This window comes from Drosophila ananassae, chromosome 2R, assembly GCF_017639315.1.
Source record: "Drosophila ananassae strain 14024-0371.13 chromosome 2R, ASM1763931v2, whole genome shotgun sequence".
Taxonomy (NCBI): Eukaryota; Metazoa; Arthropoda; class Insecta; order Diptera; family Drosophilidae; genus Drosophila; species Drosophila ananassae.
The window spans coordinates 9,642,724-9,660,548 of NC_057928.1; the positions used below are offsets into that span (position 1 = coordinate 9,642,724).

The window sequence follows — 17,825 nt, forward strand, 5'->3', positions numbered from 1 at the left end:
TAATCATGGCCAGCATTTTGTTTATACACTGTTAAAAATTAATCTAAAAATGAGACTTATAAGTCATGTTTAGAAAGTGTTTCTGAGTCTAGCAACATATTTCGCAACTTTGAGATAATTCCCACAATTAGGTCTAAGCTCATAAGCATTAAAGGGGGTACCGGCATCTCAGAGCCCCTTAAGAGATAAGCCCAGTGGCACTCGGATTAATAATATTTCTATAAAAGTGTACAAGTTTTCTGTTCTCTCAGAAAGCTTTTGTCTGGCCAGTGAGCTCGACGCGAGTTTTATTTTATTTGCCAGGAAAACCCGAAAGTGTCAACGCATCGAACGAGTTCCCATCAAAAAAAGAAGAGTTCCCAAGGTAAACTGTAAGCTAATCCGACCTGAGCTTGGGCTCTCCATATAGGAGAACTATATAATTTCGAGCAAAACTGATTCAACTGGAAGCGGAAGCGGCACGCGATAAAAGTTCGCAGTTTATTCGCAAAACTCCCGCAAAATGAAGTCTTTTTGGGGAGCTCTACTACTGTTCTTGGGACTATATCTTCAGGAGGTCTTGGGAAAAACTCTAAACACCGATTATATAGGTGAGTTTTTAATCTGAAACTAAGACTATATAATAAAAAATATATGATATTTTTACTAAAAGATCTACTGGACTTGAGCGACAACGATGAGTTCCAATGGGGCGAGTCCGAGAACTTCCATTACGGACTAGATAACCACACTGAGGAAAACAATGTTGTGAGTTTTCTGTCCCGACATCGACTTAATAAGCGACAGGCTCCCACCACCCAGTTACTGGTGAGTCATAGTTACTTTTATTGAAATTATTTAGAAATAATATTTAACACTGATCCTGCAGGAGAACAAAGACTATGGTCCTTGCAACACTCCCCTGGGAGAGACAGGACGATGTCGTCACATTATTTATTGCCGCATACCGGAGCTGAAAAACGATGTGTGGCGTTTGGTGTCTCAGCTCTGCATCATTGAGAAGAGGTTAGTTAGTTAATAATTTATCCTTAGCTAGTCCTTAAATAATTATTCCCTTCCCCGCTCCAGCTCCATTGGCATTTGCTGCACGGAGCAGGCCACCAGCAACCGCTTCAGTCCGCAGATAGTAACTAATGAGGAGAAAGATGAGCCCAGAATCGTAAATCGACCGGAGCAGCGGGGCTGTGGAATCACCACCAGGCAGTTCCCGCGGCTCACGGGCGGACGGCCAGCCGAGCCGGACGAGTGGCCCTGGATGGCAGCTCTGCTCCGTGAGGGATTATCCTTCGTTTGGTGCGGTGGAGTTCTCATCACCGATCGTCATGTCCTGACGGCAGCCCACTGCATTCACGGTGTGAAGAAGGAAGACGTCTTTGTGCGATTGGGGGAGTACAATACCCACATGCTGAACGAGACGAGGGCCAGAGACTTCCGGATTGCCAACATGGTCAGCCACATCGACTTCAATCCGCAGAACTATGACAACGACATAGCCATTGTGCGGATCGACAGACCCACACTGTTCAACACCTACATTTGGCCGGTTTGCATGCCGCCAGTGAACGAGGATTGGACCGGAAGAAACGCCATTGTCACAGGTTGGGGCACCCAAAAGTTCGGAGGACCGCATTCGAACATACTTATGGAGGTGGGTTTCAGGAAATCAACAAATCCCAAAGATTTTCTAAATTATCTGAAATTTTTAGGTCACCCTGCCGGTGTGGAAGCAGTCCGAGTGTCGAGCCACCCTGGTGGAGCATGTCCCGGACACAGCCATGTGCGCTGGACTCCCCGAGGGTGGCCTGGACTCCTGCCAGGGCGACAGCGGTGGTCCATTGCTGGTCCAGTTGCCCAACCAGCGCTGGGTCACCATCGGCATTGTGTCCTGGGGCATTGGCTGTGGCGAGCGTGGTCGTCCGGGGATCTACACCCGGGTAGATCGCTACCTGGACTGGATCCTGGCCAACGCGGACGCATAGGATTCAAACAGTGTCTCTTTACAGTTCGTCAGTACATTCAATTTACTTGGCATTAGCTTTAACAAATGCTATGGTCTAAGTATACTAATTAACCTGATAACGATCGATGTCAATAAAATCGATGAACAAACCCGAACCCCGGAACAGCCCCCAGGCTGGAACTAAAGCTATGTCGACTTGGCCGCTGCTGCACTGGAAATTTTCCGGAGCGGCTCCTGTTCTACAGCATCTGTCTTGCTAGTCGTGTCACTGGTGTCGGAAAAGGCTATCTTATAGACATCCTCGTAGCTGGCTGCGAAGTGCACTTCCAGACCCTCTGTTATGTACGTGGGCAGCTCTTCGAAGTCCTTTTTGTTATCCACAGGCAGGATGAGGCAATTGACTCCACTGCGACGGGCCTAAAGGGATGTGATTTAACATTTCATAAGAAATTCGACCAGAATTGGTTTCTGTTTTCCAACTCACTGCTATAGTCTTCTCCTTAATACCACCAACGGTCAGAACTTTTCCCTTGAGGGACACCTCCCCTGTCATGGCCACGTCTTGTCGGACAGGCTTGCCTGTCGCCAAGGAGACCAGCGCAGTGATGATAGTAATTCCCGCACTGGGGCCATCTTTGGGCGTGGCTCCTTCAGGTACGTGCAGATGAATGTGCCTGGGGAGAACCAAAATGCATAAAACTTAACTCCAAAAACATAAAGTCAGCACTCACTCTTGCTCGAGGAAGAGATTATTAGGATCATGTGAGTGCAGAAAGTTGCGTGCCACCGTAATAGCTATTTGTGCCGACTCCTTCATGACATCTCCTAGATTTCCGGTAATATGAAGAGTTCCACCGGTAATAGGAGCGTCCGGCTTGTCCAAGTGGCGGATATGGCGCCTAGAGGTCTCGATGTACAGCGATGAGCCGCCCATGGCCGTCCAGGCCAGACCCATGACCACACCAACCGGGGTAGTGTCATACATCCGATCCGAGCTAAAGATCTGTTTGCCAAGGAATGTGGTGAGATTTTCAGAGTTCACCGGGAAGTGTTCGCCCTCCTTCTTAACCAAGCGGAAGGCCACCTTGCGAATGACCTTCTCGATGTGTTTCTGCAGGTTCCGGACGCCGGATTCACGGCAATAGCTACGGATCAGCATGTTGAGGGCATCTTCGGTGATTTTGATTTGCTCATCCGTCAGTCCGCAGTCGTTCATGGCTTGCGGTATCAGATACTGGCGTGCAATGGCGATCTTCTCCTCGGCCACATACCCCGACATTTCGATCAGCTCCATGCGATCCCTGAGGGGTTCGGGAATTGTGTCGATCACATTGGCTGTGCAGATGAAGAGCACTCGCGAAAGGTCTACGGGGACGTCCAGATAGTGGTCCAGGAAGTTGGCGTTCTGCTCAGGATCGAGCAGTTCCAACAGGGCGGAGCTAGGGTCTCCTTGGTAGCCCCTACAATGGAATTCGATTAATAAAAGAAGTAAGCATTTTCTGGTCAACTCACTTTCCAATTTTGTCCACCTCATCGATCAGAACCAGCGGGTTTTCGATCTTGGTCTTTTTCAGGCATTGGATTAGCTTGCCTGGCATGGCACCCACATAGGTGCGTCGGTGTCCCTTGATCTCTGCCACGTCCGTCATTCCGCCCACACTAAAGCGGAAGTATTCGCGATTCAAGGCTCTTGCAATGGACTTGGCTATGCTGGTTTTGCCCACACCAGGAGGTCCGTGGAAGCAAAGGATCTTTCCTTGCGTAGTGCCCTTAAGGGAGCTGACAGCTATGAACTCCAAGATACGTTTCTTAATGTCCTCCATGCCGTAATGATCGTTGTTCAGGATTTCGGTGGCTTTTTCCAGGCACAGGTTCTCTGTACTAATGACGCCCCATGGCAGCGAGGTCAGCCAGTCGAGGTAGTTGCGGGTGACACTAAAATTAGATAATACGATCAATAGAAGCCTTTATAAGGTTTTCCAAGATATACTTACTTAAACTCCGAACTATGGCTCTCCAGGAAGTTCAGCTTGGTCAGCTCTTCATCTATGACCGTCATTATACTTTCGGGTACAGTTTTGTCTTTGAGTTTTTCGCGATATTTCTCGCCAATGGCGTCCTTGTCGTCTTTCTCGATGCCCAGTTCCTTCTTGATAACCTTTAGCTGTTCCTGAAGTATGTATTTGCGATGCTGCTGCTTCACCTTCTCCTCCACTTCGCGGCCGATCTTCTGTTGCAGTCTCGAAAGTTCAAGCTCCTTTTTAAGCAGGGTCAGGGCTAGCTGGAGTCGCTCTGGGATCTGAAATAAATCTTATTACTCTCTTTTCTATTATTTATTCCTATTATTAGTTTCCTTACATCCGTCTCTTCCAAAATCCGCTGCAGTTCCGCCGGCTCACCAGCGGACAGGGAAGCACCCAAGTCGCACAGGTAGATGGGATTGTCGACAACCCGTTGGTTCTGGTGCAGCATCTGCTGGAGGCTCTCTCTGGAAGATCATAGCAAGATATTCATTAAAACATCAACAAATATGTCCCTTATCCCTTACCTATACAAGGGATTCATGGTGATGATGTCGCGAAGAGTTTTGATGATTTCCTGCGTCAAAGCCTTGACCTCCTCAGTTTGCTTATAAACTGGCTGCTTCACATTCTCCACTTCCACGACGAGAATAGGTTGTGGGCCGGAAGCCGCCTTATCATCTCCCTCGGCTCCCGCCTCTGCGGTAGTTTCTGCCTTCTTAGCCTGGGTGGGCGGAGGTTTGAGTACAGAGGTTGGATCAATTTTGCCAGATTTTAATGGCGGTTCCAGGGTCTGCTTCTGGGCTATCTCCTCCATATTAGCCTGATCGCGTGGCTTTTGCGGTGGTCGCCTTGGAGCTCGACCGCGCGGCTTTCGTCCCGCCTCGGGCCGTGTCCTTGCATGAGTATCCTCTTGCTCAGTTGTCTGATCTTCAGCTGGGATGTGTAATTTTATATTAAATAGTGGATAATGCAAAGTTGTCATTTTCACTAAGAGCAAGAATATATGTCACAATATTTGGTGTTAGCACTTAGTGGGGGTACTGCGGATAGCTTACCCGGCTTCGGAGGTGTCACATCCTCGACCACCTGGCCGGTTATGCGAATACGCCTGTGGGCCACAACCACCATGCGCAGCTTGTCGCCGAGATCCTGCAGCTCCTGAATTTGTGCGAAGGTGCCGAGGTTATAGACGTCGTCCAGATTGTGGATGAGCTCCTCCTCGCCATCAGACTTCTTGAGAAACACGCCTACGTACGGTTGGTTCAGCTTCACTTTGCGCCGTAACAGGTCCATGATGATGGGATTCGAGACCTACAACCATAAATTGTTAGATTTTTTTCTTAAAATGGGCAAACATTAGTTTCCTTACCTCAACGATCTTCATGAAACGCGGAAAGAGAGGATTCTTGCGCATGGCCAGCAGAGGAACATGTGGCCAGACATCGGGAACAGCCACAGTAGCCGGCAGTTGGGGATCTCGCTCTGTGATCAGTTCGGGACCATGGTCAGAGACTAGATCTGGGTCAGAGTCGTCGCGCTTGCGACTGTAGAAGCGCTGCACCATCATGTTAGCGCCATAAAACTGATGGAGGCGGGTGGCACGATCCCGGTAGTAGTGCATCAGAGAACTCTGGGCCGGATGATTGCGGGTCCAAACAGCCGTCGACGCGATGCCCCGGATAACGGGACGCACTCGGATGGCGCGAGTCAACATGTTGAAGGGATTCCAACTCGCAATTTATTAGAAATTATTTAGAAATGGTATAAAAAAAAAACAAGTTGCAGTCCAAATGTGTGTGAAGTGATTATGTGACAGACGAAGCTGATGAAATGACAGCGGGTGGCAGTGTTAGAAAACGAGATCCATAGCTACAGTGAGGTATACATATTTTTCGGTTTATCAGTTTTTAAATATAAAATATATATAATATTTAAGGCTATATATATTTTAAAATAAAATATGTTAACAAATTAAATAAGCTTGTAAAAGAAAACATGGTCGAGATTTTCTTGATTTAGCAATTGCATGTTAATACAAAGTAACTTTTTGTTGTTTTTGTTTAAATAAATTTTAAATTGTTGTTTTTAATATATTTTAAAATCCAAAAATGAATTTTTACACTCAGTAACATCTTTGAAATAAATCACCTATTAAAACCAGATTAAAATGGAACGTTCTACCACTGTTATTTCAGTGTTGGTAAGCAAAGAACAAGCGGAGGCTAGGAAATCGGAAGGAGAAAATTGTAATTCACTGGATTTAAACATGGTTTCGCGATTCGACCAACAGAAGACCAAGCACCAGCTCTTCCACGTGTCCCTCAGCCTGGCCACAATTCTGCTATGCATGGCATACATGCAGTATCGCCGGAACTGGGCGCATCTGGGGAGCTTCTGGGACTCGCTGGTGGTTCCTATTGTTTTCCTCGGGGAGCTGCTTAAAGTGGTCCTGGCCCGTTTCTACGGACGGGTGGAGGATGGAGTTCTTTCGCTGAAGCAGCGCCAGAAGAAGTCGTCGTACTTCACGCCCAAAGAGATCCTCGGAGGAATCACGCTGCAGTTCCTGTGCACGCTGCTGTATGCCTTCATTTGCATCATCCTGGGAGCTCCGGTGCTGGGCAACTACGAGCAGACGTTCGTCTTGGCGTTGCTGATGACCCTGCTGACGGTGTCGCCGACTGTTTTCCTGCTCGGCGGAGGCGGAGCCCTGCAGGTCTGCTTCTGCGAGAAGCCCGACTTTGTGACCAAGTGCGAGGACACGGCCCTGAACCTTTTCAAGTACAACGCCCTCGGAGGTATATTGGGTGCCTGGGCGGGCAGTGTAGTGGCGCCCTTGGACTGGGGCCGCGACTGGCAAGCCTATCCAATCCCCAACGTGATCGGGGCGCTCCTGGGCAGTGCTCTGGGAAACATATACGCCTGCACGCACGTACTTTACGCCACTGCCAAAGTTTATATGACCAAGAAGAGGTCTTAAGCCTGATAATAAATGCTATTAACCCTGCCACTAAGATTATTATCTTTCGCTGCCACTGTTATCCACAAATATGTACACTCTTGTCCACAGTACCACGTCATCGTCTCGTCTAGTCAGCAGCTTAGGAACTACCAAAAAGCAATTAACATACTTTAATGTTACAAATTTAAGCATTTTATTAGAATGTAATATTAACAAAATCTTTTTTAAATCAATATTCTAATAAACTAACAAATTAACGGAATATTCCAATCATATTCGTTATCTTTAAGTGAAAATTAGTATTATTAATTTAATTTAGAACGAATTTTAGGCAAAGGAATTCACTTCATATCTCCCAAAAGACAATTGTTTAAAAATATATACTTTTAATAAACCCATGATTTCTCCAATTTACAGATTTTGAAATTCAAAAACCACTCTTGTAGCATCACATAACCGGTCGACGGGTAACATATAAAGATTTATAGACACATTTATTAATAAAAGATTTAAGCCTTAACAGCCAGCACGAAGCTCTCGTCCTCGAGGAGGCAGCGTTGGCCGACAAAGTGCTCATTGGGCTCCCAGTAGTCCTCCTCCTGGTCGTCGACCACCAGTTCGCAGGCCTCCTCATTGTTGAGAGAGCCCTCTGGAAGTGGGAACTCCCGGAGGTTTCCTAAGGGCGCATCGGAAGAATGCCTTCGCCGCAATAAGGACTCAGCGGGCGACGCCGGGCAGTGCCCTGTTTCGTAGAGTTTGTAAAGCTTTATGAAGTGCAGTCCACTTGCCAACCGCTGACCCTCTTCCCTGGCCACCAGAGCACTCCATCCCAAGGCCAGAGTGGCATGTGGCACATAGCCAGCGATGCTGGCATTAAACTCTTCCGTGGAGATGTTGGTATTGAAGAAAACGGTCTCCTCGTTGGTGAGAAAGCTGTGCGGATCATGAATGGCGGGCAAGTGCTGCTCCACCTGGTGGACATGCTGTGCTGGCATGACCTTCAGGTGTGATAACCGAGATTGCAGCAGTGTCTTGATCGTTGGAATGTCTTGGAATTCTTCCTTCGTGTCTCTCTCCTGTAGGCGACACTGAAAATTGCAGCCAATGGAAGATTTGAGGCATTGGGCTCCTGCTTGTCCGGGTCTCACTCCCACACTGTTCATGACTACATAGCAAATAAGTTAATTATTTTAGAATCCTTTATGTGGTCTTCAGCTACTTACCAAAGAGTTTATCAGGATTTAAATTAAACTCCTTGGAGTACAGGGATAGGGTATTAATATACACCTCCGTTCCCTCTACTGCATGCTGGTTCCTTACGTTGACATCCAGGCCCAGCTCGTTCGTTGCTCCATTGCTTACCACGCATGTGGAATCAGCTTGCAGGCAACTCTCCACCTGCAACTCCCAAATGTGGCGAACTAAGCGATATTTTATGGGTGCGTTTGCCGCCGCCGGCAGGGAGTAGTAGAACAACAAGCGGAGGGTGAAGGCACCAGCCTCGTGTGGTGCCTGTAGCCACATGGTAATGGTTTGACCCTGTTGGGCCTCTAGGGCAGCCTGGCTGGGACGCTGCAGCAGGCGGAAAACGCGCTGTCCCCGGATTTCCTTATCCTTGACGAGTTTGTCATTCGATAAGTTGCGAAGAGCTGAAGGGAAATGATATTTTCGATTAAAACCGATAAGATTCTATAAAAATAAACACTTACAGCTCATCATTGCCAGGGGCATTTGGGTGTGCTGATCTAGAAGCGTCAAGCAGCGGGGATTATCGCATCCCAGAAAGATCTCTTCGATCGGAGCTATTCCAAGATTCCGAAGCGTCACGTAAACAGGAACAATTTCGCCAGCCAATAGCTTGCTGGGCACAGGACTGAAGCTCACACTCATAGCGGGTAGCGTCGGCACCAGTTTAATGCTCAATCGGTTATCCAGCAGGGACTGCGAGGACTGCTTGGCATTATTAGACCTGATCCTTTGCGTCTCGAATTGCAAGGAGCCCAGAAGACTGGCTGCTGGGTCAGCAGTAGCTGCCACTCGACAGACAACTCCCAAAATATTGAGACGACCGGTTAGCTTAGATATCAGCTTAAAGTGTAGGGTCTGCTCTGCTTGCTCGGCCAGCTCTATAGATCCCACACAAGTAGTTTTAATGGCGGCTCTTACGGCGATCTTGCTGGCACTATCAGCAGACTCCTCATAAACACAGGCATTGGAGAGGACTTCATCGTTGTCCAGTGTTAGTTTCCAAAGCAAATCGATCTCGGTGAGCGCAATGCCACATCGGACGCTGTTGGACAGGGTTACGGAAAGTTCGATGGGTTCACCCTGCACGGCTACAGGGGTTTCCAGGGCAGGCTGTTGCTTCGTATACAAGTATCGAGAGGGCTTAAACACAAACGGTTTGTTGTTGGCTGCCGTGATAACCAGCATCTCCTCGATCTTGTTCCAAACAGACTCGTCTGTCGTTAGGTTGGAGTTTATGTCTATGTTGGTAGCGGGCACCAAAGGCGCAAGGGCTGATGGCGATTGCACTAAAGTCAGGACACGCACGGAGGATTGCACCACTTGCGGTAAGGCATGGGGAAGAAGGCCCAACTCAGGACTGCGCTTGAGGAGTTCCTGGGTAACAAATACATATATTATTTTATATTATTTACAAATGATTCTCAAATACTTACATTCTGCGTTTGGATGTATTCCTTTAGGAAACTACTCTGCTGCTGGGCACTTTGCAAGCTTCCGGGCCGCAATAAATGCGCAAAGGAGCGACTGGCCTCTTCCAGCTGCTTCAGCATATAAGCTTGCTTGGCCACCGTATACTGAATGTGATCCTCGGCCAGGCTCCACTCCCGTTTTTGGAAGACCTGGTATGCCTGGCGATAGCAGCGATAGGCATGCTTCCTTTGGCCAGCTCGCGAGTATCGATTTCCAGCCAGAACTATGTGAAAGGCATATTTCCGGTGCATGGGAGGTTGGGTGACCAGGAAACAGTAGGCCGCCTGCTCCAAGAGCAAGGCAGACCGCAGATCCGACTCTTCGTTGGTCATGCGAATCAATTGCTTGGCCACATCGTTGTAAAGACGCGCTGTTTTCAAACATTCCATGCTGAGGAGAGTAGCTCGAGTGGCAAATTGTTGTAATCTGAAAGGCGTGAGATCTTAGTTAGATTACATTTTTAACCAAATACTCAAGTAACTTACTTGCACACCGTCAAGTAGCAAACAATGGCGTCCTCCATGTAGTCATAAGTTTTTCGGTGGGCGGTGCCCAGCATGAAAGCAGACAGAGCTGCCATTTCCAGAGCTCCTGCATAGTACTGCCATGCCGAGTCCGCATTGAAGTCGCGTTTGGCTTGATGGTAGGCTTGGAATGCGAGGTTGTAATGGCCAAACATGAAGTACAGGTCGCCCAGCTTCCGTGTTTGCAGTTCCGCCGACTCGTTGGTGTATCTACAAAAATAATGGATTATATTTAGGTATCTGCAAGGATATATATGTCTTTTCAAGATCCTACATCACTGCATTTTGATTATTAGCTCCTGCACCTGGCTTGCTGGTGACGAACCATCTCTTGGTCGCGCTGAGCAGGGACTTGCTCACACCCTTCTTGTTGGTCACACCCTCGGCGAGGGTGGCCACCAGATGTTCAATGTAGGGTATCAAGGCACGCACAGCATAGTCCTGCACAAAGTGACGCAGGTTGTCGATGTCCCGTGAAGTGAGGCAGCCACCGTGTGGTGCATCCGCCTCCAGATCGTTGGCCCAAACATTGGGGTTAATGGTCTGGGAAGCGATGCTTTCGCTGCTTATGCTGAATTTCGAGTTGATGGCTTCCGTGGCACTTTCTTGCATGGGACTCAGCGGGTGCAGCATGGCCAGATCGGTGTCCTGGGGATTGGCGCCCTCCAACAGCTGGGACATTTGCATTGCGGGCATACTGATGACAGAAACAGCTTCTTGCGGGGACTTGGGGGCACTGAGATCCGTCGAGGGTATAGTGGCGTCGCTCTTCGGTTGCCTTTTGATAAAAGTGGTCCAGTGGTCGGGTACTTCGGGAGCGCTGTGGCCATCCAGTGAATTAACAGACACCAGAAAGCATTTGCTGTTCCCGAAGGTGGACTTTAAAAGTTCGAATCCCTGCTGGGCCTTCGAGAGATCCCCTTGGCTGGCCTCGTGTAGCACCACATAGCTGTTGAGCACCTCCGTAGGATGAAACCACTTTGGCAACTTCTGGGGTGTGATACTCTGCATCTGTTGCACTCTCTGGACCAACTTGTGAGCTGTTTCCACGATATGGGGATCAGCACTGGATAGCACCAGCAGGCAGCTCAGTAGATGTCGGGTGAACTCATGCTCGGCCGGGAATTGCACAGTCAAGAAGGTTTCACGCCATTGCTCGAACCACGGTTCCGATGTAGGTAGTTCCAGGTCGATGTCCGCTGAAATAGAGGGGATGGGTTATAGTTTTTTTGAAAGAAAGAGTATTTCACATACCTATTGTAGTTATTCTGGTTTTGTCATTGTTGGCATTGGTCACCGATTCGTTGAGCATCTTTCTGGCCAGAACTGTCTGCGGCGGCCTCCAGTCCACATCACAGAAATTAAGGCGTAGTCCTCGCACTGACACACTTGTGCCGGAAACATCACGGAAGTGGGCTGAAACGAATTAACAAGTATTATTTGCCCTCAAAGATTTAAAAAGAGTTAACTGGAAAGCTTCGGGACCTGAGAAGTGAGTCTTGGAAGTACCTTCTTCAAGGGTAAAAAAATCAATTAGTCACATTAGTCTTCATGCCAAACCCCAAGGTTCTTTTGACTAACCGCGACTAATTTATCAAGAATCCTGCACTAAAAACTTGACCCGAATTGTACCGTGTTTACCTCACCGATTCGATTCCATTCTCTTACCATCGTTGGGCAACTTTGCAAAAGGCTGCAGGAGCTCCACGAACGAAAGGTTGTTCCGGTGGCAGATCTCGTCCGCCTGTGGACTGCTCAGAACTCCGATTAGCGGCGAAAAGATGTTCCGGATTATGTCGCGGGCATTGTAGTTCTGGCCCGTCAGGTGCAGCATCACTTTGTTATTATTACTATTTACAACGAAAACCCAGAACCACGAATTGGGGGCGGAGTGTGACAGTGTGCGGAAATGCAATAAAAACCTTGTTTATTAGGGACAGTTTTGAAGCACTGAAATTGTACCTAATCTTAAATTATTTTCTTAGCTTAGTACTTAAACATGTACTTAAAATGTAATAAGCGTTCTATATAAATTAAATAGTTTTTAACGTATGAATATTTTATAATGGAAATGTTGTCTACTGTTTGTTTTGTACCCACCCTAATGAAGTAATTATTAGATTTTAAAATTAAGTAATAGAACCAATTATTTAAATGTTTCATTTCAATACATAAGCCATGAAGTATATATATTCCTGTAGATATAATAAAAGAAAAATAAATATTTTAAATACAAAAACTATCGATAATCAATTGTTGGTTATCGAATGCATTTTGACATTCCGTCACATCGCGGACTCTTAATATAAGGCCACACCGAAGCGCGGGAAAGCCGTCAGCTGTCATCACAAATTGTCTGAAAAAGCGAAAGAATCCCGGTTAAATGGTATACAAATCGAAAAATAATAGGCAAAGCGATTAAATATATTGTTCAAATTGAAATCAAACCATCTAACAAGGCGGAGCCATAAACAGTAAGTGCACTTTTTGTATTTATTTGCCAATTTTACAATTTGGCGAAATCCGACCAGGGAACAAAAGAACTTGGCAAAGAGCGCGTCGTCGACGGCGTCAGGAGTACCACTTGCTGTAATTTGTCGGTTGCAAATCTGATCCGAAAAGTACAGTCATGGCCAAGGTCCACATCACAAACGTCGTGGTATTGGACAACCCGAGCAGCTTCCATAATCCGTTTCAGTTCGAGCTAACCTTTGAGTGCATCGAAGAACTGAAGGAGGATCTGGAGTGGAAGATGATCTACGTGGGTTCAGCGGAGTCTGAGGAGCATGACCAGGTCTTGGACACTATCTATGTGGGCCCAGTGCCTGAGGGGCGTCACATATTCGTCTTCCAGGCAGATCCCCCAGATGTTAGCAAGATCCCGGAGGCAGATGCTGTGGGCGTCACCATCGTACTATTAACCTGCTCATATCGCGGCCAGGAGTTTGTCCGAGTTGGGTACTACGTCAACAACGACTATGCGGATCCGGAGATGCGTGAGAACCCGCCACCGAAACCCCTTTTCGACAAGCTGACCCGCAACATTCTGGCCAGTAAGCCGCGAGTCACACGTTTCAAAATCAACTGGGACTTTGGACACACCAACGGTAACAGTAATGGTCTGGAAAATGGTCATCATGATGACGAGATGATGGAAGACGGTCCCTCCACTTCGGAAGCGGCGGCTGCTGCAGTAACCCACCAGGACGACGACAACAGCCTTGCAATGCCCGTGGAGAACGGAATAAAGGCGTTGAACGAGAACTCCAACTCCCTGGCCATGGAATGTTAGGTGCTGCCGGCAGTCAAACTGTTTTCCTGTCCATACATACACAAACTCGAGCGAACACACAACCACACACAACACAGACACTAAAACTCATTAGGCGCTGACTTGAGGGAATCCCCCGCCTGAAAACTACATACATAGTCCTCCTCGTACCCTTAATTAAGTAATTATAATTTAAAGAAAGAAGTTAAATATAAATGTATACATAAATTAATATATATTCTATGTTTTATTAGGGTTGGATTTGGATAGATAGTTTTGATAGAACTAGAAATTACTCACATTTTTCAATATATTGTCAGAATAATACATTCCGAGTTATTCCAGCAATGAATAAATATTTTAAACATTTCAAAAATCTAGGAAATTTCGAGTATCCCTCTATTTGTGAGTCAACTTTGCAATCTGAAGTTTCTAAAAATTCAACGAAACCTTGTGCAGGGCTTGTTACTACTTTGTAAGTAGAATTGTAATAATAATCCTATTCATCCGATAAATTACAAAAGTAAAACCAAAATCCTACAAAAAAAAACGAAAAAAATATATAGGAAATTTCTGTTCGACACCTACATATGTAAATTGACGAGCCCGTGAGCAAAAGCCATTACAGGAAGCCCGGAGGATGCCCATCAGCCAACCGGAACTATGCCGCCTGGCCAGCACAACCAGCTGCAGTCTACGGTATCCCAAAAGTCATTCAAGCAATACGTGAGGATTATTTCAATAAATTGCTAACTATTATGGTCTGGAATGAAATTTGTTTCGTTGATCCTTCAGGTATTGCAGCTATGCTGGTCAGGATTTGTGTGACAAATTCTATATGCGAGATCCCATGACAGAGCCCAGTTGCGACCATTGGCAATTCTGCGAGAAGCCGGTGGTTCCCAATCGCTCCGAAGTAGAAGCCGACTCTCTGGGTGATCCCGTTGGTCTGGTCTGTTCCACCACCTTGCTAGAAAATCCGTGCGGCTGTTTTCCCATGCAGGAGCTGGCGAATTCCAAAAATTTCGCCACTTACCTGAAGGCCTTCGCTCTGGTGTATATTTTGCCGGAGGTGGACTGGACGGCTGAGAAGATCGATATGCTGCTGCAGGAGGGCACGGATCTGTTCGAGGACAGCTCTGAGATGGATGCGGATGAGGAGAGGGGGGATCCCCAGCTGTTGCAGCCCGAAATATATACCGCGGAGGAGAAACGCATCAACAGGGTGTTCAATCTAGAGGGGCACACGTTCACCTTGGCGCTGGAGCCTCGCTATATGGGGGACATATCGAAACCCATTGAGCAGCAACCGCCACATATCCTCAAGAACCTTCGTCCCGTGCTCCAGAGTTTCTTTAAAGCCGGCCGCTACTGCTTGCTGCTGACTCGAGTTGGACACCTGCTTATATGGCGACGGAGGAAATCCTTCTTCGTCCTGGACGTCAAGGGTAGGAGCAAGGACGACCTACAGATGGTGAAAAAAAATGGAGTTGCCATGCTAGTTTGTCTGAAATCCATCGATAATGTTGTCCATCTGGCGTCCAATTTGAGTGGCATCACGCCCAAGGACAGTTTCACGATCAGGGAATTGGTAGTGGTGCGTTTGGAGACTCCCGATGGACGAATCTATATGAGGGACACCAGCCACCGGTCCATCGAATTCAAGGTGGTTAACAAGAATTACGCCTATCTGAAGGGATCCCTACATCTTTCTTTAAACAAAGAGGAGTCGGTTCGTAACCGCAGCAGCCTCATGGTGGCCGTGGCCGCAATCCTCGCCAGCAAAATCGATCATCCGGCTAACTGGAACACCAACATGCTGGACAGACTGATCTGTTATGGCGTGCAGCTGTGCCGGAGCTGCTGGTCGGATTGTTTAAGAGATCGAAGACCAATTGACCTGGACACCTTTCCAACCCAACTGCGGATGGGTCAGTTTGTGTTGGAGCTCAAGCTTATACCGAATGTGCGAACTGGCCACTGGAAGTGTGGTGTACGGATCGTTAGTACGGATTTCGAGGCTCATGTGAAGCAGGTACTTAAGGAGTACGGTAACGTGGTGTTCCAAATCAACGATCAGATGTACGCCATGTGGGCCAAGGATGAGTTTTTCTATCTAATGGATCCTTATCGGCACACCATCGTGGGTACTCATATTGCCGAGGACAAGGTGGAGGGCGCCAAGTGGGCCACGGTGCGCATGTTCCGCGATCAGCTGACCATGCTCAGCGTGTTCCACCAGATGCTGAAGGAATCGAACCGCCAGTCTGCCTACTATCTGCATGTGGTGCGTATTCGGAATCTGGCCGAGTGCCCCAAAGGATTCGCCCTTGCTCCGCTGCCCGACGATGTGGACTCCAGGGACGTGGAGTCCCTGAATGAAACGATACTGTTCAATGAACAGAAAGCAGTCAGAGTCGGCGAGAAGGCCCTGGCGGATATCAGCGATTTTGAAGAGGACTTGCTCAGTGTGACGGAGGATAACTTCGATATTGAGAATTTTAAACTACTTACCGATCGCCAGATAGCCGGAGCTGAGGGCGAAATGGAGGAGGAGAACATGGAGGAGCAGCGAAGACCTCGGGCCAAGAGCCGTAGTCGGAGTGCCGTGAAGAAGCCGGGAGTCAGCCATAGAGTATCCGCAAGAGCGATTGCCGCAAAGGCGGCGAAGTCCTCCAAGGCCGGTATTTTACGGCCACAGCCTAATGCTGTGGTGAAACCTGCCCAGGATTCAGGACTGGGTGTCCAGAAAAAGGAAGCAAATAAAAAGGAAATCCTCAAAAAGGAAACAACTAAGAAAGATGCTCCCAAAAAGGTGGTTGCCTTTGGCGGCACTGCTCCTGCGCCACCCAAACAGAGTCCCCTAAAGCCGTCCAGGGAAACGGGCGGACGTGTCTTCAATCTACTACCCGCCAAGTCTTCGTTGCGCTCCAGCTCCAGGGAAACTCCGGGCAAAGTAACTTTCAAGAATATGCACAAGGATTGTCACCAAAAAGTCCTGAAACCCAATCAAATCCCGAACAAACGCTCCAACTTAAATCCCGTACAGAACAATAGTGCTAACCCGAAAGTAATCAACACCAAAGGTCGTTCCAAGTCCCCAGAGGTGATCATTAAAGCTTCCAGACCAGTGGAGGTGGCCAAGAAGGGCTACAGGCCAGCGGAGGTGCCCAACAAAGGGTCCACCAACACCAAACAACCGGCACTCAGAAACTATCCGTCCAAATATTTAACTCCCAAAGAGTCTCCCACCAAAGGCTCCAACCCCAAGATCACTATTAACAATGTGCTGGGCGCTCCTTCCAGAGCTGCTTCGCCCAAGAATCTTGTACTCCGAGAAGGTCTACCCCGTGGACCTTTCACGATCCAGAAAGAAGGGGAAAACCAAAAAATGTTGACGCCAAAACAGGAACACCTGCAGCCGACCACATCGAGGTCCTTTAAGGAAATGCTTCTGAAGACCATGTCCAAAGTAAATAAACTAGGATCGACCAAGTCCCATCAGCCTAATCCCATGTATGAAAGAGAGGGGGACCCGCATTTCTTCATCCCAGAATCGAATAGTGAGGTGGGTAATCCGGCGGAGCAGAAGGATACAACAGGCGGCGTGGCGCCATCTCACTTCCCTGGCTTTAGTCCGGTGCCACAGGCCCTGGCAGTAGGTGGATCCGATAGCGGCACCGTGGAGAGCATAAGCCGTCTGTTGAGCTCTTCGTTTAAAGTGGCCAACCGGGTGCTTGCGATGACGCCGTGGGGCAACTACGTGGTCTTCCGGCATCGTCCGAATGCCAAATCGAAATCCGCGGCCACGTGGTTTTACGTTTTCGACGGCTGCACCTGCGACATTGATCGCTTCCGCCATCTGGATCTTACCCAGGGCACGGACGGACTACTGGCATTCCGGAAGCAGGAAGAGGTGGTGTGCCACATTATCGACTCGAGGGAAAAGAAAACGTTGGAGATGCTGGACTCTCTGGAGTACGATCCGCCGCACGAGAGATTAAAAAAGCATATGGCTCGTTGACCCACAAACTGGTTGGTTTATCGAATCGAACATACTTTAGACGAATAAAATTTTAAGTATAAACTAGTTGTAACTGATTACTATATCTAGAGAATCGATCTACAAATCGTTTAAGGTATTCCGCTAAAGAATCGGATGAATATTAGCAAAGATATGGCCTTCGCTGGGGGCCATATTGGAGTCTCCATGCATTTTATAAAATTTTCAAGGGATACCATCAGAAAATTTTAGAAAAAATTAAAAAGGAAATCAATGTGTAGGTTTTGATGCGAATTAATAGAGAATCGATCTACAAATCGTTTAAGGTATTCCGCTTAAGCATCGGATGACTATTGCCACAGATAT

At 47.7% G+C, this 17,825-nt stretch overlaps 6 protein-coding genes across 7 annotated transcripts; 4 read left to right on the forward strand and 2 right to left on the reverse strand.

Moving 5' to 3' along the window:
* Positions 1-256: 256 nt before the first annotated feature.
* LOC6506351 (trypsin-1) lies at positions 257-2,115 on the forward strand. Its single transcript, XM_001958016.4, has 5 exons — positions 257-590; positions 653-807; positions 869-1,005; positions 1,069-1,648; positions 1,707-2,115. Exons 1-5 carry the CDS (start codon positions 503-505, stop codon positions 1,977-1,979), a joined length of 1,233 nt encoding a protein of 410 aa, XP_001958052.1. The 5' UTR covers positions 257-502; the 3' UTR covers positions 1,980-2,115.
* Positions 1,997-5,819, reverse strand: LOC6493589 (lon protease homolog, mitochondrial). 2 transcript variants are annotated; one of them, XM_001958015.4, is made up of 9 exons: positions 5,354-5,819; positions 5,040-5,295; positions 4,509-4,917; positions 4,319-4,448; positions 3,955-4,259; positions 3,473-3,895; positions 2,692-3,420; positions 2,445-2,634; positions 1,997-2,377 (listed from the first exon to the last, which is right to left on the reverse strand). In XM_001958015.4, the coding sequence occupies exons 1-9, from the start codon at positions 5,696-5,698 to the stop codon at positions 2,147-2,149; spliced, it is 3,018 nt and encodes a 1,005-aa protein (XP_001958051.1). In that variant the 5' UTR covers positions 5,699-5,819; the 3' UTR covers positions 1,997-2,146. The 2 variants fall into 2 exon arrangements, with proteins under 2 accessions (XP_001958051.1, XP_032309839.1); XM_032453948.2 differs by having other exon boundaries at positions 4,509-4,971.
* A 270-nt stretch (positions 5,820-6,089) lies between these two features.
* Positions 6,090-7,353, forward strand: LOC6506352 (glycosylphosphatidylinositol anchor biosynthesis protein 11). Its single transcript, XM_001958014.4, has one exon. The coding sequence runs from the start codon at positions 6,152-6,154 to the stop codon at positions 6,959-6,961; it is 810 nt and encodes a 269-aa protein (XP_001958050.2). The 5' UTR covers positions 6,090-6,151; the 3' UTR covers positions 6,962-7,353.
* A 65-nt stretch (positions 7,354-7,418) lies between these two features.
* LOC6493588 (trafficking protein particle complex subunit 8) lies at positions 7,419-12,320 on the reverse strand. The gene is made up of 8 exons (XM_001958013.4): positions 11,854-12,320; positions 11,440-11,601; positions 10,460-11,384; positions 10,147-10,395; positions 9,625-10,087; positions 8,653-9,565; positions 8,167-8,592; positions 7,419-8,108 (listed from the first exon to the last, which is right to left on the reverse strand). The coding sequence occupies exons 1-8, from the start codon at positions 12,017-12,019 to the stop codon at positions 7,453-7,455; spliced, it is 3,960 nt and encodes a 1,319-aa protein (XP_001958049.1). The 5' UTR covers positions 12,020-12,320; the 3' UTR covers positions 7,419-7,452.
* Positions 12,321-12,482: 162 nt separating this feature from the next.
* Positions 12,483-13,692, forward strand: LOC6506353 (histone chaperone asf1). Its single transcript, XM_001958012.4, has 2 exons — positions 12,483-12,659; positions 12,717-13,692. The coding sequence occupies exon 2, from the start codon at positions 12,815-12,817 to the stop codon at positions 13,475-13,477; it is 663 nt and encodes a 220-aa protein (XP_001958048.1). The 5' UTR covers positions 12,483-12,659; positions 12,717-12,814; the 3' UTR covers positions 13,478-13,692.
* A 113-nt stretch (positions 13,693-13,805) lies between these two features.
* LOC6506354 lies at positions 13,806-17,546 on the forward strand. The gene is made up of 3 exons (XM_001958011.4): positions 13,806-13,931; positions 14,023-14,182; positions 14,252-17,546. Exons 2-3 carry the CDS (start codon positions 14,097-14,099, stop codon positions 17,478-17,480), a joined length of 3,315 nt encoding a protein of 1,104 aa, XP_001958047.1. The 5' UTR covers positions 13,806-13,931; positions 14,023-14,096; the 3' UTR covers positions 17,481-17,546.
* The last annotated feature ends 279 nt before the right edge of the window (positions 17,547-17,825 follow it).

Excerpts from the sequence above, each read along its gene's own strand:
- LOC6506354 (XM_001958011.4), top strand. The coding sequence starts at position 14,097 with ATGCCCATCAGCCAACCGGAACTATGCCGCCTGGCCAGCACAACCAGC. Across the intron at positions 14,183-14,251 it reads AAAAGTCATTCAAGCAATAC|GTATTGCAGCTATGCTGGTC; the intron begins GTGAGGATTATT and ends TTGATCCTTCAG.
- LOC6493588 (XM_001958013.4), bottom strand. The coding sequence starts at position 12,019 with ATGCTGCACCTGACGGGCCAGAACTACAATGCCCGCGACATAATCCGG. Across the intron at positions 11,602-11,853 it reads TGCAAAGTTGCCCAACGATG|CCCACTTCCGTGATGTTTCC; the intron begins GTAAGAGAATGG and ends AATTCGTTTCAG. Across the intron at positions 9,566-9,624 it reads AATACATCCAAACGCAGAAT|GAACTCCTCAAGCGCAGTCC; the intron begins GTAAGTATTTGA and ends TTTGTTACCCAG.
- LOC6506352 (XM_001958014.4), top strand. The coding sequence starts at position 6,152 with ATGGAACGTTCTACCACTGTTATTTCAGTGTTGGTAAGCAAAGAACAA.
- LOC6506353 (XM_001958012.4), top strand. The coding sequence starts at position 12,815 with ATGGCCAAGGTCCACATCACAAACGTCGTGGTATTGGACAACCCGAGC.
- LOC6493589 (XM_032453948.2), bottom strand. The coding sequence starts at position 5,698 with ATGTTGACTCGCGCCATCCGAGTGCGTCCCGTTATCCGGGGCATCGCG. Across the intron at positions 4,972-5,039 it reads TGTGACACCTCCGAAGCCGG|TGAAAATGACAACTTTGCAT; the intron begins GTAAGCTATCCG and ends TCTTGCTCTTAG. Across the intron at positions 3,896-3,954 it reads AGCCATAGTTCGGAGTTTAA|TGTCACCCGCAACTACCTCG; the intron begins GTAAGTATATCT and ends ATCTAATTTTAG.
- LOC6506351 (XM_001958016.4), top strand. The coding sequence starts at position 503 with ATGAAGTCTTTTTGGGGAGCTCTACTACTGTTCTTGGGACTATATCTT. Across the intron at positions 808-868 it reads CTCCCACCACCCAGTTACTG|GAGAACAAAGACTATGGTCC; the intron begins GTGAGTCATAGT and ends CTGATCCTGCAG. Across the intron at positions 1,649-1,706 it reads ATTCGAACATACTTATGGAG|GTCACCCTGCCGGTGTGGAA; the intron begins GTGGGTTTCAGG and ends TGAAATTTTTAG.